This window comes from Psammomys obesus, unplaced genomic scaffold, assembly GCF_907164565.1.
Source record: "Psammomys obesus unplaced genomic scaffold, mPsaObe1.curated_primary_1811, whole genome shotgun sequence".
In the NCBI taxonomy this organism is placed as follows: Eukaryota; Metazoa; Chordata; class Mammalia; order Rodentia; family Muridae; genus Psammomys; species Psammomys obesus.
The window spans coordinates 13,910,275-13,922,776 of NW_026592890.1; the positions used below are offsets into that span (position 1 = coordinate 13,910,275).

The 12,502-nt window shown below is 43.5% G+C and overlaps 1 protein-coding gene across 7 annotated transcripts in view; it reads left to right on the forward strand.

Annotated features, from left to right (window-relative positions):
- Positions 1–934: 934 nt before the first annotated feature.
- Positions 935–12,502, forward strand: part of Fam120b (family with sequence similarity 120B) — a 43,623-nt gene continuing 32,055 nt past the window's right edge. For 3 of the 7 annotated variants that reach the window (XM_055616139.1, XM_055616135.1, XM_055616133.1), the window contains exons 1-3: positions 951–1,041; positions 3,946–5,324; positions 12,076–12,256. In XM_055616139.1, coding sequence (XP_055472114.1) covers positions 3,963–5,324; positions 12,076–12,256 — 1,543 coding nt within the window. In that variant the 5' untranslated portion in view covers positions 951–1,041; positions 3,946–3,962. Of the gene's footprint in view, positions 1,269–3,945; positions 5,325–12,075; positions 12,257–12,502 lie in introns of all 7 variants that reach the window. The other 4 variants (XM_055616137.1, XM_055616136.1, XM_055616134.1 and 1 more) reach the window with 3 other exon arrangements.

Consider the following 12,502-nt stretch of genomic DNA (forward strand, 5'->3'; position numbering starts at 1 on the left):
TAAGACTAAATGGTGTTGCTGTCACTCCTTAAGTCCTGAGCACTATGCGGGTGGTGGCGATTGCAACTTTGGTCTCACCATTTCTGGAGATAGGGGGGTTGTCAATCAAGCAGGAACTATAAATCAAGTAGCTGCCCCTGGAGGTTCCTCAAGCCATCATCAGGGCAACTGCAACTACAACTGCTCTGTTCTAGCCACCAGTGCCCAGAGAAGACTTTATGTCAGCTGCAGTTGCCCAAAGAGACCTTGTTTCAGTCAAGGGAACCACTGCAATCTGCCACTGCCCCTGCTGTGGCATTGCCCTGGGAAACTCAGCTTTGACCATGACGCCATGAGACAGCACTTGACGACTCTGCTCAGTTACGCCAGACCTCATGACAGTAAACAGATGTTTTTACTGCAAGCTCCAGCTGCTGCGCAAACTCACCGAGTTGTTGCTGCCTCTGGCAGCTGAGGGAAAAAAAATCCTGGAGATTTAGCTGAAGACTGAGAGCTCTGATACCATTAGGTTAACACAAGCAGCTGGGTGTGTTGACTCAACAGTTATTAAAGCCCAAAGCTGTAACCTTGAGATCCAAGTGTTTCCAATACCCCAAGCTGGGGGGTTACTGACACAAGGGGAGCTACACTTTGCCCGTTGCGGATTTTCAATATCCGCTGCGGCCAGTCTGCATGCACTACCGGAGCAGGGTGCTAGTGCCAGTCCGTAGGACAAGCCCACTGCGCGGTCGGACTACCCAGGGGTAGCGGATAGGGGGACTCCTAGGCCCCGCCTCCCGGTTACTGGACAACGGGGTGAGGCGTCCCTCTTACCCTGCGTCTGTGCGACACGCACCCGGCCTCCCTCTCTAGCGCCTGCGCGTTACATCCCTTTCGTCCCTTCGTCCTTTTACTTCCAGTTATGTAAGCGCAAGCTTCACCTTCTCTAAAGAGGCGCATCCTCGGGCGGAAGTGCAATAACGGAAGCGGAAGTGAGCGCTCCGGAGACTGCGGGTCTGAAATCTGGTTGACGCGTCTGCAGCTACCGCAGAGCTCCTCTAGGTAGGCCGGGCCGGGGTTCGGCCCTCGGTCTCTGCGGTCGCGCCTCCTCGCCCGGGGCCCCGCCGTGGCCACGCCCCTCCGCGTCCTTCGCCTCGACTGCTCGGCGCCCTGGCTGCTCTTGCGCCCCGCTGGTGCGGCCCGGGCGGAGGATAGAGGCAGCCACCCTCTGGTGGAGCGGGTTGGAGGCTCTTCCTGAGCCCAGCCGCAGTACGCTGAGGACCAGCGAGGTAGAGTCTCAGGCTCGGGTAGTGGAGAAGTGGGACTTGCAGTGATGGAGAGGCCCCTGCTGTGTTCAGTTCCCCTGGTCAACCTTTTGGTTTAGGCTTCTCTGCATGTGCTCTCCGACCTTTCCATCTTAGGGACTTGCTGTTATCAACGACCACGTTCTTCAGGGAGCCTCTGATCATTTTCCCCATCTCCCATCCATTAGTGGGTATTTCCTGACTTTTACTGACGTTAGTTAGTGTGGTGTAGGAGCTCTGGCTGCTTGTTCCTTACCCATTTTAGAAAGGCACCAACAACAGATTCATTATTTCTCTTGCCACCCACCTTGACTATAGCACCTCCCAGGGCATCTCAGGTTGTATTTTGAGCAGTAGGACTTCCATCGTGTAGGAGTGGGAGTGGGCTGTTTGGAAAGTTTCCTCATCTCAGCATTATTTACTGCTTATGTACCTATTAAGACTTACCCAAATACCCAGCTGTAAAAAGTCCCTAATTTATTTGTATGTTGTTGTTTCTTTTTCCAGTCATCTTATAATAACTACTTTAGGGAGCAGAGAACTTCCTTACCTGCTTTTAGCAGTAAAGAAAAAGAATAATAATTTAATATCTGCAGCTTTCTGTCTTTGGGAAATTTTATTTTACAGTGTGCTAATTGTGTGCTGTGTGATAGATAATTCCTCAGGAAGCCTGTTCACCTCAGGTAGGCCACTGACAACAGACCAAAAAGCAGATTCCAACTAAGTGAAGCTTAACAAACCAGTGTGTATGTTGAAGTTATTTACAGGGACGTGGGTGACTCAAAGGCTGCTCTATAACCAAAAAGCCCACTCCAGCTTGAGTAACAACTCATGAGAACTGCATCCATGAAGCTCTCTTGCAGGCATCCTGGCTATTCAGAGATTTCCTTCTCCTGAGCAGTTACCTACTGCTTTTGTAACTTTGGGGTGGGTTCTTAGGAATTTTGTGGATTTTAAAAGGTTTTAATTTTTTTTTTTTATGGACCTTGTTGTCTGCCTAAAGAATGTCTTTCATTTATATGTATATAAGGACATATGTAAATACATCTTACCAAATAAACTAAAAAATGTGATGCTTTCCCACATTTTAAATTTTGACTCTTGAACCATTTTATAGTTTTTTTCATGAAGTCACTATCTCAAATATTGCAATTATTTTTATCTTTATCTACATTTTATGTAGTTTTCTATTATTAAGTGTACTTGGCACATCTACCTGCATAGTTTGATAAGCTTTAATATTTGTATTAAATATGTTTATCAGCATAGCCAGTAGTGTCCATGCCTGTCACTTCAGAGTATATTCTTGGGCATCAGAGACAGCTCTTTTAGACCACAGACCTGCCAGAGGCCTGTGTCACACAGCGAGAACCAGCCCCTCATGCGGGTTCTGAAGAAAACCTTGAATAATAATTTTACTTTTTATCTGGTGCCTTCATGCCTTGTGACTCCTGGCAAGTAGGCTGGGTCACATGGCATGGAATTAACAACCACCCCCCCCAATTACAATCAGAAACTACCTTTGTTTCTTGTAAACAGAAAAAATTCTCTCTTCCTTCAGGACCTCAGCATGCCATCTGTGGTTTGGTGCTATAGCTCTCTTAGTATTCTGGGAACTGAACAGTCTGGCTCTTTATATTAATCAACCCTGTCATCCTCTCTCTATTAATAAACCTCTGTTTTTTTACCTGAAGACTTGGTCTACTTCATTGCTCCATCATATGGCTGCCATCCCAGCTATAACTTTAAAAAAGGTCCCATCTGAAGGGAAATCATGTCAACTTCTTTTCTACAAGTCAGTAACATCATCATCATTTTTTTTTTTTCAAGTTTTAACATTTATTTATTTTTTGGTTTTTCAAGACAAGGTTTCTCTGTGTAACAGCCCTGGCCTTCCTGGAGCTCTAGACCAGACTGGCCTTGAACTCACAGAGATTCACCTGTCTCTGCCTCCCAGGTGCTGGGATTAAAAGCATGAGCCACCACCACCCTGCCCCATCATCATTATTATGATGATTAATTATTACTATGTTTATGACAATCACTGGTCTGCTTTTATCACCACAGATTTGCTTATCTGTCAGTGAACTAGAATTTTATGTACATCAGGACAGCATGCTCTTTTTCTGGACTGCAAGTGTTTGTGTCTGGCTACTTTTAGTTAGCAAAAGTAATTCAAGCAAGGTATAATGGCATAAGCTCTTAATCCCAGCACTCAGCAGGGAGAGGCAGGTGGGTCTCTAGGAGTTCAAGGCTATCCTGATCTATTACCAGAATTACATTTGTGAGACTCTATCTCAAAAAAAAAAAAAAAAAAAAAGAGTACCAATTTGCAGATGACCTATGTTTCAATTTTTATTTTAAATTTTAAAAATAACTTCTACTTAAATCTTAGGTGGGAGATAATTACCCTTTTAAAAACTTAACTCAGTCTGGTAAGATGGCTTAGTGGGTGAAAATGGCTGCTGTGAAAGACAATTTCCTGCTCTAGAAATTAATGCATACTTAATAAAAACGTCTCCTTATGTTCATTGAAAACACTCCTAGTCAATATGTCATGTAGCTTGGTGATACACTTTATTTTTAGAACGTTAAATGATGAGTGTCTAGAAGTAACGTTATCGTTACTAATTGTGGATTTATCTCATTTTGTTTTTTGCAGATTCATAGAATTCAATTATGGGTGTGAGAGGTTTGCAGGGGTTTGTGGGAAGTACCTGCCCACATATATGTACAGTGGTAAATATCCCCGAGCTGGCCAGGCAACACCGAAACAAGTACCCCGAATGTACTCCCACCATTGTGGTGGACGCCATGTGCTGCCTGCGATACTGGTACACACCAGAGTCTTGGGTCTGTGGTGGCCAGTGGCGAGAATACTTTTCTGCTTTGAGAGATTTTGTTACGGCCTTCACATCTGCGGGCATCAAGTTGGTATTCTTCTTTGATGGTATGGTGGAGCCAGGTAAGAGAGATGAGTGGGTAAAGCGAAGACTTAAGAACAACAGGGAGATATCCAAGATTTTCCACCATATCAAGTCAAAAAGAGATCAGCCAGGCAGAAACATGTTTTTCATCCCCTCCGGCCTGGCCATATTTACAAGGTTCGCTCTAAAGACACTGGGCCAGGAGACTTTCTGTTCATTACGGGAAGCAGACTATGAGGTAGCTTCTTACGGTCTCCAGCACAACTGTCTTGGGATCCTTGGGGAAGACACCGATTACTTAATTTATGACACCTGTCCCTACTTTTCGATCGGCGACCTTTGCCTAGAGAGTCTCGAAACCATTATGCTGTGTCGAGAAAAGCTCTGTGAGAGCCTCAGCCTCCACGTGGCCGACCTTCCTCTGCTGGCCTGTCTGCTTGGCAATGACATCACCCCAGAGGGCATGTTTGAAAGCTTTCGGTACAAGTGCTTGTCCTCCTATGCTTCTGTGAAAGAGAATATTGGCAAGAAAGGAAACATTATCTTAGCTGTCTCAGACTATATCTCCAAAGTCCTTCACTTGCATCAAGGTGAGAAAAAGATAGAAGAGATGTTACCCCTGGGGACAAACAAACTTCTTTTTTACAAAGGAGTGACATCATATCTTCTGCCAGGACAGAAGTCTCCATGGTTAATTCAGAAACCCAAAGGCATGACAGACAAGCAGGTGGTGAGTTTAAACCCTGCATCCAAGCAAGAAGTTCCTATGTGTATAGACTCTGAATGCAAACAAGAAGTTCACGTGTGCGCCAATCCTGAGTCCACGCAAGAAGTTCCCATGTGTATGGATCCTGAATCCAACCAAGAAGCTTCCATGTCCACAGATCCTGAATCCAAACAAGAAGTGCCTATGTGCACAGATCCTGAATCCAAGCAAGAAGTTTTCATATATGCATTCCCAGAGTTCAAGCAAAAATTACCTTCAGAAACAGACTCTGAGTTTGATCTAGAAGCACTCATGTATACACAATCTGAAATTAAACAAGAAGATGCCATGGATATGGAACCTGAAGTAAAACAAGTAACCATGATTTCAAACTCTGAAATCTTAAAGGTAAGTGGCTGTTCCCCACCCCCCGACCTTCCTCTACAATGTTATGTTTGGAAGTATGCCTACTAATGGATTTGTTCTGAGAATTTATTGATTAACTGCAGAGCACTGTGGGAAGATACAGACTAAAAACCTCTTGAGTCTAGTTAGGAAGATGTCACTATGTATATGAAATCATACTGTAAATACATTTGATATTGTCTCATAAATAGGGTGGGAAAGGGCTGTAGCAATTCTAAGGAGAGAATGTTGTGGGTTAGCTATAAAGAGAAAGCTTCCTCATGGAGTCAGGCCTCCTGGAGGACAACATTTGCTTTGAATAAGTCAAATGTGGGGTTGTAGGAACCCTATGGATGTAGTGATTAAATTAGTGTCACTGTGAGGCACACTGGTAAACTATCCAGGCAAGAGTCTAGGGCTTGTGGAAAGGGAAGCTTGGAGAAGACAGAGTGTAACTGCACTATAAAAGTTATTAAATGCTAGGAGTTTGGGCTGATTCTAAGTTAACATGTAAGCTTTGAAGAGTTCAGTTTAGTGGAGAGTTACTGTTCGAATTTTCCAATTTTTTTTTTGAAGTTTTGTGCGTCTATCTTTTCTCATTTGACTCTTACAACAGCCCTGTGAAATAGGCACTTTTCTAGTTACCCCAACTCTGCCATCATGCTAAGTATATGCTAACCTTGAGCTACATCCCAAGTCCTGTTGTCTTGGTTGTATGGATAGGGCGATAACTACAAGAATGTCTAAAGATTGCAAGCTCAGAACCAAGCAGGATTTTACCACAAACTTTTGAGCACTGCCTTGTGTCACCATCTTTCAAGCTACAGATCTAGGAATTCTGTCTCACTTTTGAGTCAGGGTGTCACTGTGTAGTCCAGGCTGTCCTGGAACTCACTATGTAGACCAGGCTAACTTTGCACTCAAAATAATTTCCCTGCCTCTGCTTCCCTGGTGCTAAGAGTAAAGTCATGTGCCACCATAGCTGACTTTCTCACTTTTCATAGCCAACCTTTCTTAGCCTTATGAGTTTTCTGTTTGTGCAGTATCCATTTCTTCCAGCTATATTTTTTTCACTAGTCACAGCTATCTGTTGTAGGAATTACTGTCTTAATTACTGTCAGGAGGCGTTGTCAAGAACGCCTCCTGAGTAGGCTGTTGTCCTTTCTAGTTCATTTGTCACACTGTGTAGGGAAATAAAGCTCCTTATCTTGTATTTTCTTATAATTATTATTTTGTAACAAAAACATATAGCCAAGAAATAATGGTGTCTAGCCTTTGCCTGTCTCCCGCCTGGTCTCTGCCTGTCTCCTGCCTCTGTCAGGCTGGTTTTCCTACCTTTTGTTTGGTCACATGGTCCTCACACTATTGTACACGCTCTTCCACCTTCTCCTACCCAGTGCTCACCAGTCCCCTCTGTTACAGCCACTGTTAAAACTATGTCTTACCCACCCTCTGTGAACTTCAGTTGGAATCTTGTTGGGTGATCAGCATCCCTCTGTTTTCCCAATGTTGTATGTTTTACACCTCAAATACTGTCTTTTTATAGCTCTTCTTCAAGTGTTTGTGGGATAAATGACTTCTTCCCCAACTGTAGCTTAGCTCCTTAGTGACTCCTTCCTGCGACAGCCACATCAGTCTCTCCCCTTTTTAAAAAGCCATTGACCTCTTTTCTGTTAATGGATTGTAGCAAGCTACTGAATGGCAAGTTACAGTGATCACAGTAAAATGTAGACTCTCACATTCCTGAGGAGAGCCACAGGTGGACAGATATTAAGAATTCAGAAAACAAAATGATTGTTTGCACTTGGAGGTATCGCTAGTGCTTCATGGAAGGACCTTCATGGAGAGACACAGGGGCCCTTCAGGACAGTGCTGGCAGTGTGAGAGCAGTAAAGTGGATGTGGCCTGGTGGACAGGTTGGCGCTCTTCAGGGTAGGGAGAAGGTGAGGCTGACCTTGCTTAACGTTCAGTTTTATTATGCAGATTAGATGTAACAATGCCACTTTAATACAGCTCCTTCGAAGACTCTCCTCAGATTCTTGTTTGTTGAAGGCAGAGCTCACATTGCACCTTTTTAGTCACCAGCTCTGTGTAGGAGCTCTTGGCTTCAATCTGACTTGAGGGCAGAGATGTCCAAGGCTCATGACGTCTGTTCAGTCACCAGAGCGAGAAGCTTTTGGCTGCCTTCTGAACTGAGCAGTGTCCAAGGCTCATGACATCCGGTCCTAAGCCAGGATCCCCATCCAGCCTCTGGATCTGACCTCAAGCTTACGACTGTCTTCTCTGCTGGCCACTTGGAAATGAAGTATAGCCAGGAGTTCCAACAGCACAGAAATAAATGGGATCCCCTGAAGCTTCTCTCTCCTGGTCTCGTGTGCCACCTGAGGTGATATCTGTCCCAAAACTTAGCCTTGGGTGTCCCAGAGGGAGATGGTGTTGGCTTGCCCTGCTGACTCTGCAGCCACTCTGCTTGCCTCTGTTTTCATCCGGCCCCTTCCCATTATTTCCTGTTTGTGTCCTGCACTTGCTCTCTGTGACTCAGGGTCCGCTTGTGAGGGCTGTTCTGCCTCCTACCAAGTCCAGAGTCTGCATAGCTCTCTCAGTTTTTGCGCAGAGGGTGGGCCCGACAGCTTCGGCTAGACCATGCAGGGCAGGGAACCTCATTTGCTATGAAAGAATTTAGTGCTTCATTTCTGTGCCTAGTGAAGCAGTGTTGCACATTTTTAAATACATGTGATGAGATTGATGTTTGCTTTTAAACACTGATTATACTGCAAAGAACAGATTTAAACTCAACTACTGCAAAAATTCAAGTAAAAGACAAATGTGGGTAAATGAGCCAGAATTAGGAAATGGCAGTCGGAAAAGCAGCTACATTGTGCCTTTTGGTTTGAGGGTCTCCACCCTAGTTTAAAGAAAAAAACTAATAATTGAAAGAATGCTGCCGGTAGAGATTTAGCACCAGTTCTGCTGTAAGTTAGGTGAAAATGCTGAGGGGCACAACAGGAGCAGCAGATTGGATCATTTTGATGATCAAGTAGCATGATGTAAAGGTCTGATAGCAGGTGGGGTGTGGCTCGGCAGTAGACCACATACTTCCCAAGACCCGAGATTCAACCCCTGGCACCAAGAAAGTAAATAACCATAAAGATCTGATGTCAAAAACTGAATTGATGTTTTCAGTGCAAAGAAAAGGAATATGAGAAAGAATTTTGGATATTAGTCACTCCAGAAGTGATCATGACTGACCTCTGTTAGGATTCTCAGCCTGTCTGCCTGAGCCTCTCAAGTGCTAGACTTGCAGGCATGTGCCACTGTGATTGGCTTATACCCTGGTTTAGAAGTGAAACCAGCAGTAAATAGGTTCGTGTTGTCATAGAATTCCTCCTTGCACACCTGAAACAGTAGCCGCAGCAGCTAAGGGAGAAGTGCAATTTTCAACAAGGTGAGTAACAGTTCCACTACAGAGGGGTGAGGGTAGCCCCTTTGACATGCGCACACAATGAAGTACAGGCTTGAAGTTCCAGTCTTCTGTTAGAAGCCTACAGTAAAAGTATGTAGGATGGAGTCTTAAATACTTAACTGAGAGACAAGGAGAATGAGGAGAAAGTAATTCTCTTATAAGAGGAGAAAAGTCATAGAGTGTAAGTACTACAAAGGTCAAGAAAGAGGGTGCGGCCTCTGCTAAGCCCACCAGACTCCAGTGGCTAGCTCTAAGTCCACAGAAACACAGATGGCCCTGGTTAACCTTGGTAGATCATAAAACAAATCAAATAGACATAAAGGCACAAGAGAGATTTGTGAAGAAGGTAGTAGGTGGAGGGCAAGCAGGAGTGGTGGGAAGGGAAAGTATGGTAACTGCATATGTCAAAGTATTTTTAAAAAAAGACTTTAGTTTTTTAAGTAGGGCTTGGACCAAAATGCATCTGGGTTTGACAGTTGGGAGATTTTAGTGACTATTTTGGTGATTGTGGACAGGTGTGGACTATGGCAAAGGTGTAGGTAGACCGCTTGCTGGGATCTGCAAAGGGCAGCAGGGAAGAAGGGGTCAAGAAGACCTCACAGGCAAAAGCAAGTGCTATGCGATGTCACAGAGCGTGTCTTACATTTACAGATGAATTTAATTGTGTTGCCCTTGCCTCCACCCATACTCTAGTGGAGTCTTGCAAACCTGTCTAAGAGGCATGGCTTCCACACATTTGGAAGGCTTGATGTGGAACCATGGCAGGCATGGCCACAGTCACTTGGTCATAGGCTTGATGTGGAACCATGGTGGGCATGAGCACAGTCACTTGTTCATAGGCTTGATGTGGAACCATGGCAGGCATGAGCACAGCTGCATGTGCATACTTCTTCCGGTCAGTTTAAAGATCATATTGAACAGCCCATTATATAGCTTTCATGATACTGAGTAAACTACAATTAAAGGGCATGGCAGAAGCAAAGAGCACTTGGGTGGTATTAACAAGACTGAATTAAGAATCCTAAATGCATAACTTAACTGCAAGCATTATACCTTTAGAAGGGAGTGTCTATCTATCTGTCTCTCTATCTATCTGTCTATCTACATGTTTATGCTGAAATTAAGTTTTTATTGGAAGAGTAAGTATACATAATTCATTATTATTTTCTACGTAAATTTGTAAATACAAACTTTGAAACAGAGAGTAAGAAGTGGCCTGGGGATAGTAACACATTATTTTAATCTAGGATCTCTGTGAGTTCAAGGCCAGTCTGGTATACATGTGAGTTACAAGGGCTATGCAGAGAGACCCTGTCTCAAAACACACACACATACACAAAGTCAGAAGTGAAAGAGGCAATTGAAAATTAAGTATATGTAATTTTACTGTAAAAAATACCATAAAATCTATTAAGTTGAATATCTGTATTAGAGTTTTCATTAAAAATGTTTCTCAAAAAAAAAAAGTGTTTCTCATGATCCTTTTCTTTTTTTGTTATGTGTTGTTTTATTTGTCTGTTTTCTTTTATTTAGAGCCAGGACCTCTATGTCCTGGAACTTGCTCTCTAAACCAAGGCTGGCCTTGAACTCAGAAATCTGCCTGCCTCTGCTTCCAGAGTGCTGGGATTAAAGGTGTGTGCCACTACCACCTGGCTGGCTTCTCATTTTCAAGGGAAGGACACACCAGTGCCACATGGTCTGTCTCCCTGAAAGCATGTATGTAAGTATGTATTCAACAGGTTATATTTAGGAGTATATATGTGTATACAGATACAGATATGCGCACAATAGCAGCTAATGAAAAAAGGCCTTATACTTGAAGGAGAGTTGGGAGGACTTCGAGGGAGGAAAAGGAAGGGAGAAACATTGTAATTATATTAAAATCTCAAAAGCAAACAAAAATAGTCAAAACCTGGTAGTGGGTTTGCCTTGGTTTAAAGAGTTCTAACAGTGTGCTAGGCCGCATGTCTGTGTCTAGTAAGAAGAGCAAGTTGACTACTCCTGAGTGATCCACTTGGTATTTACTGATAGCCTAAACATTCAGACATTTTAAGTAGATCAGCTCATTTAAACCTCCCAGTGATCTAGTGGCTTTTTAAAATAAAACTTGTATTATAAAGAATAGGGTGATTGAAACTCAGATCTCAATAGTGAGTCCATATAATTAGGCCTACTTAGGTGCACATAAATTAGATCCAAATATTTGACAGTCTAAGTCATCCTAACATAACATTTTAAATGCCTTTCAGTAGACAGTTTAGATTTAAAATTCTGAATAATACTATAGATATAGAATAACCTTATTCCCACAATAATGAGTTTTGAAAAAAAAACTGCATGTAGGTCATTATAGACCTTTTGATCTAAGCTGCTTAATGAGAAAGTTGAGTTTAAGTCACATCTTATGGCCTTCCTCTTATTCGGAGGAAAAAGACATATGCTGGGACATGACTTTTGTTAATTATTGAAGCCAGGTGCAGTGGGACATAAGAAAGAAGGGAGAGAGTAAGAAAAATTGAACAAACAAATAAATACAGCACAACTTCTAGCACCAGGCTGTTTGATTGGAAAAATAAAAGTTGAGTCTCCTGAGCAAACAGTGGTTTAATTTCAGCTAGAAAGGGGGAATAGTTTGTAGAGAACATAGGTCATGATTGAGGGGAGTCCAGGAGGGTCATGAAGTAGGAGGTTAGGAAGCTGTGGTAAGAAAGACAGGGGAGATTTGTGCTTCTAGACACAAGGTAAAAGAGGGGGCTGCTATTGGAAGACAGTGCTGTTCCCTGAGAGGAGTATAGCACAGTTTCTCTGAGAGCAAAATGGTATGCAAAGAGATAAAGGAGGTTTGAACCCTAGTGAGACCAAGAATGTCATAGTAAAGTTTGTGGTAGCCATTTGGATGTCTTACCCAGGGGAGCAGAGTAATCTGTCTCCAAGAAGACAGCATGGTGGTAGTGTGAATGAGTTGGTAAGGTGAGATGCTCAAGCTGGAGGCTCAGTTAGGACGCCTTTGTAACAACCAGAATGGAGAGCAGTGAGGATATGTTTATTGGGAGGCCTCAAGCAGACATAATAATAAGACATTACACAGGTAAGTATAAGTAGTGGTAGATTGGAGGACACAGGAGAAGAGTAATGCGAGTAACTTAATAGTCTAAAAAAACAAAAAGAAAACTTAAATGCCACTTGATGTCATGTGTTGGAATGACAGTTCCTTGTGTGAGTATCTTAAATAAAGTGATAAGTGGTATTGACCGTCTGTGTGTCAAACTCAGAAGTCTGGCTCCTTGACAGGTGGCCAGGATGCAGCACGTCCACTCAGAAAGCTACCTGGTATACAACATCATGAGCAGCGGGGAGATTGAGTGCAGCAACACCCTGGAGGACGAGCTGGACCAGGCCCTCCCCAGCCAAGCCTTCATCTACCGCCCGGTCCGGCAGCGCGTATACTCACTTTTACTTGGGGACTGGAAAGGTGAGAGCCAGGTGGTCTGTTTTAGCAATGACTGTTTGGAGTTGGATTCTGAGAAATGTAGAAGAGTGCATTCTCAGAGGACAAGCCGACAGCAGCTTTTGTTTGTCTGTAAGATCTGTACTTGAGAACACCATTAAAGATTAATGCCACAAGACACTACTATCTCTGTGAGCTCCATTCCAATGTGGTCTACATAGCAAGCTCCAGGACAGCCAGGACAAGGTAGAAAGATCCTGTCTCAAAAAC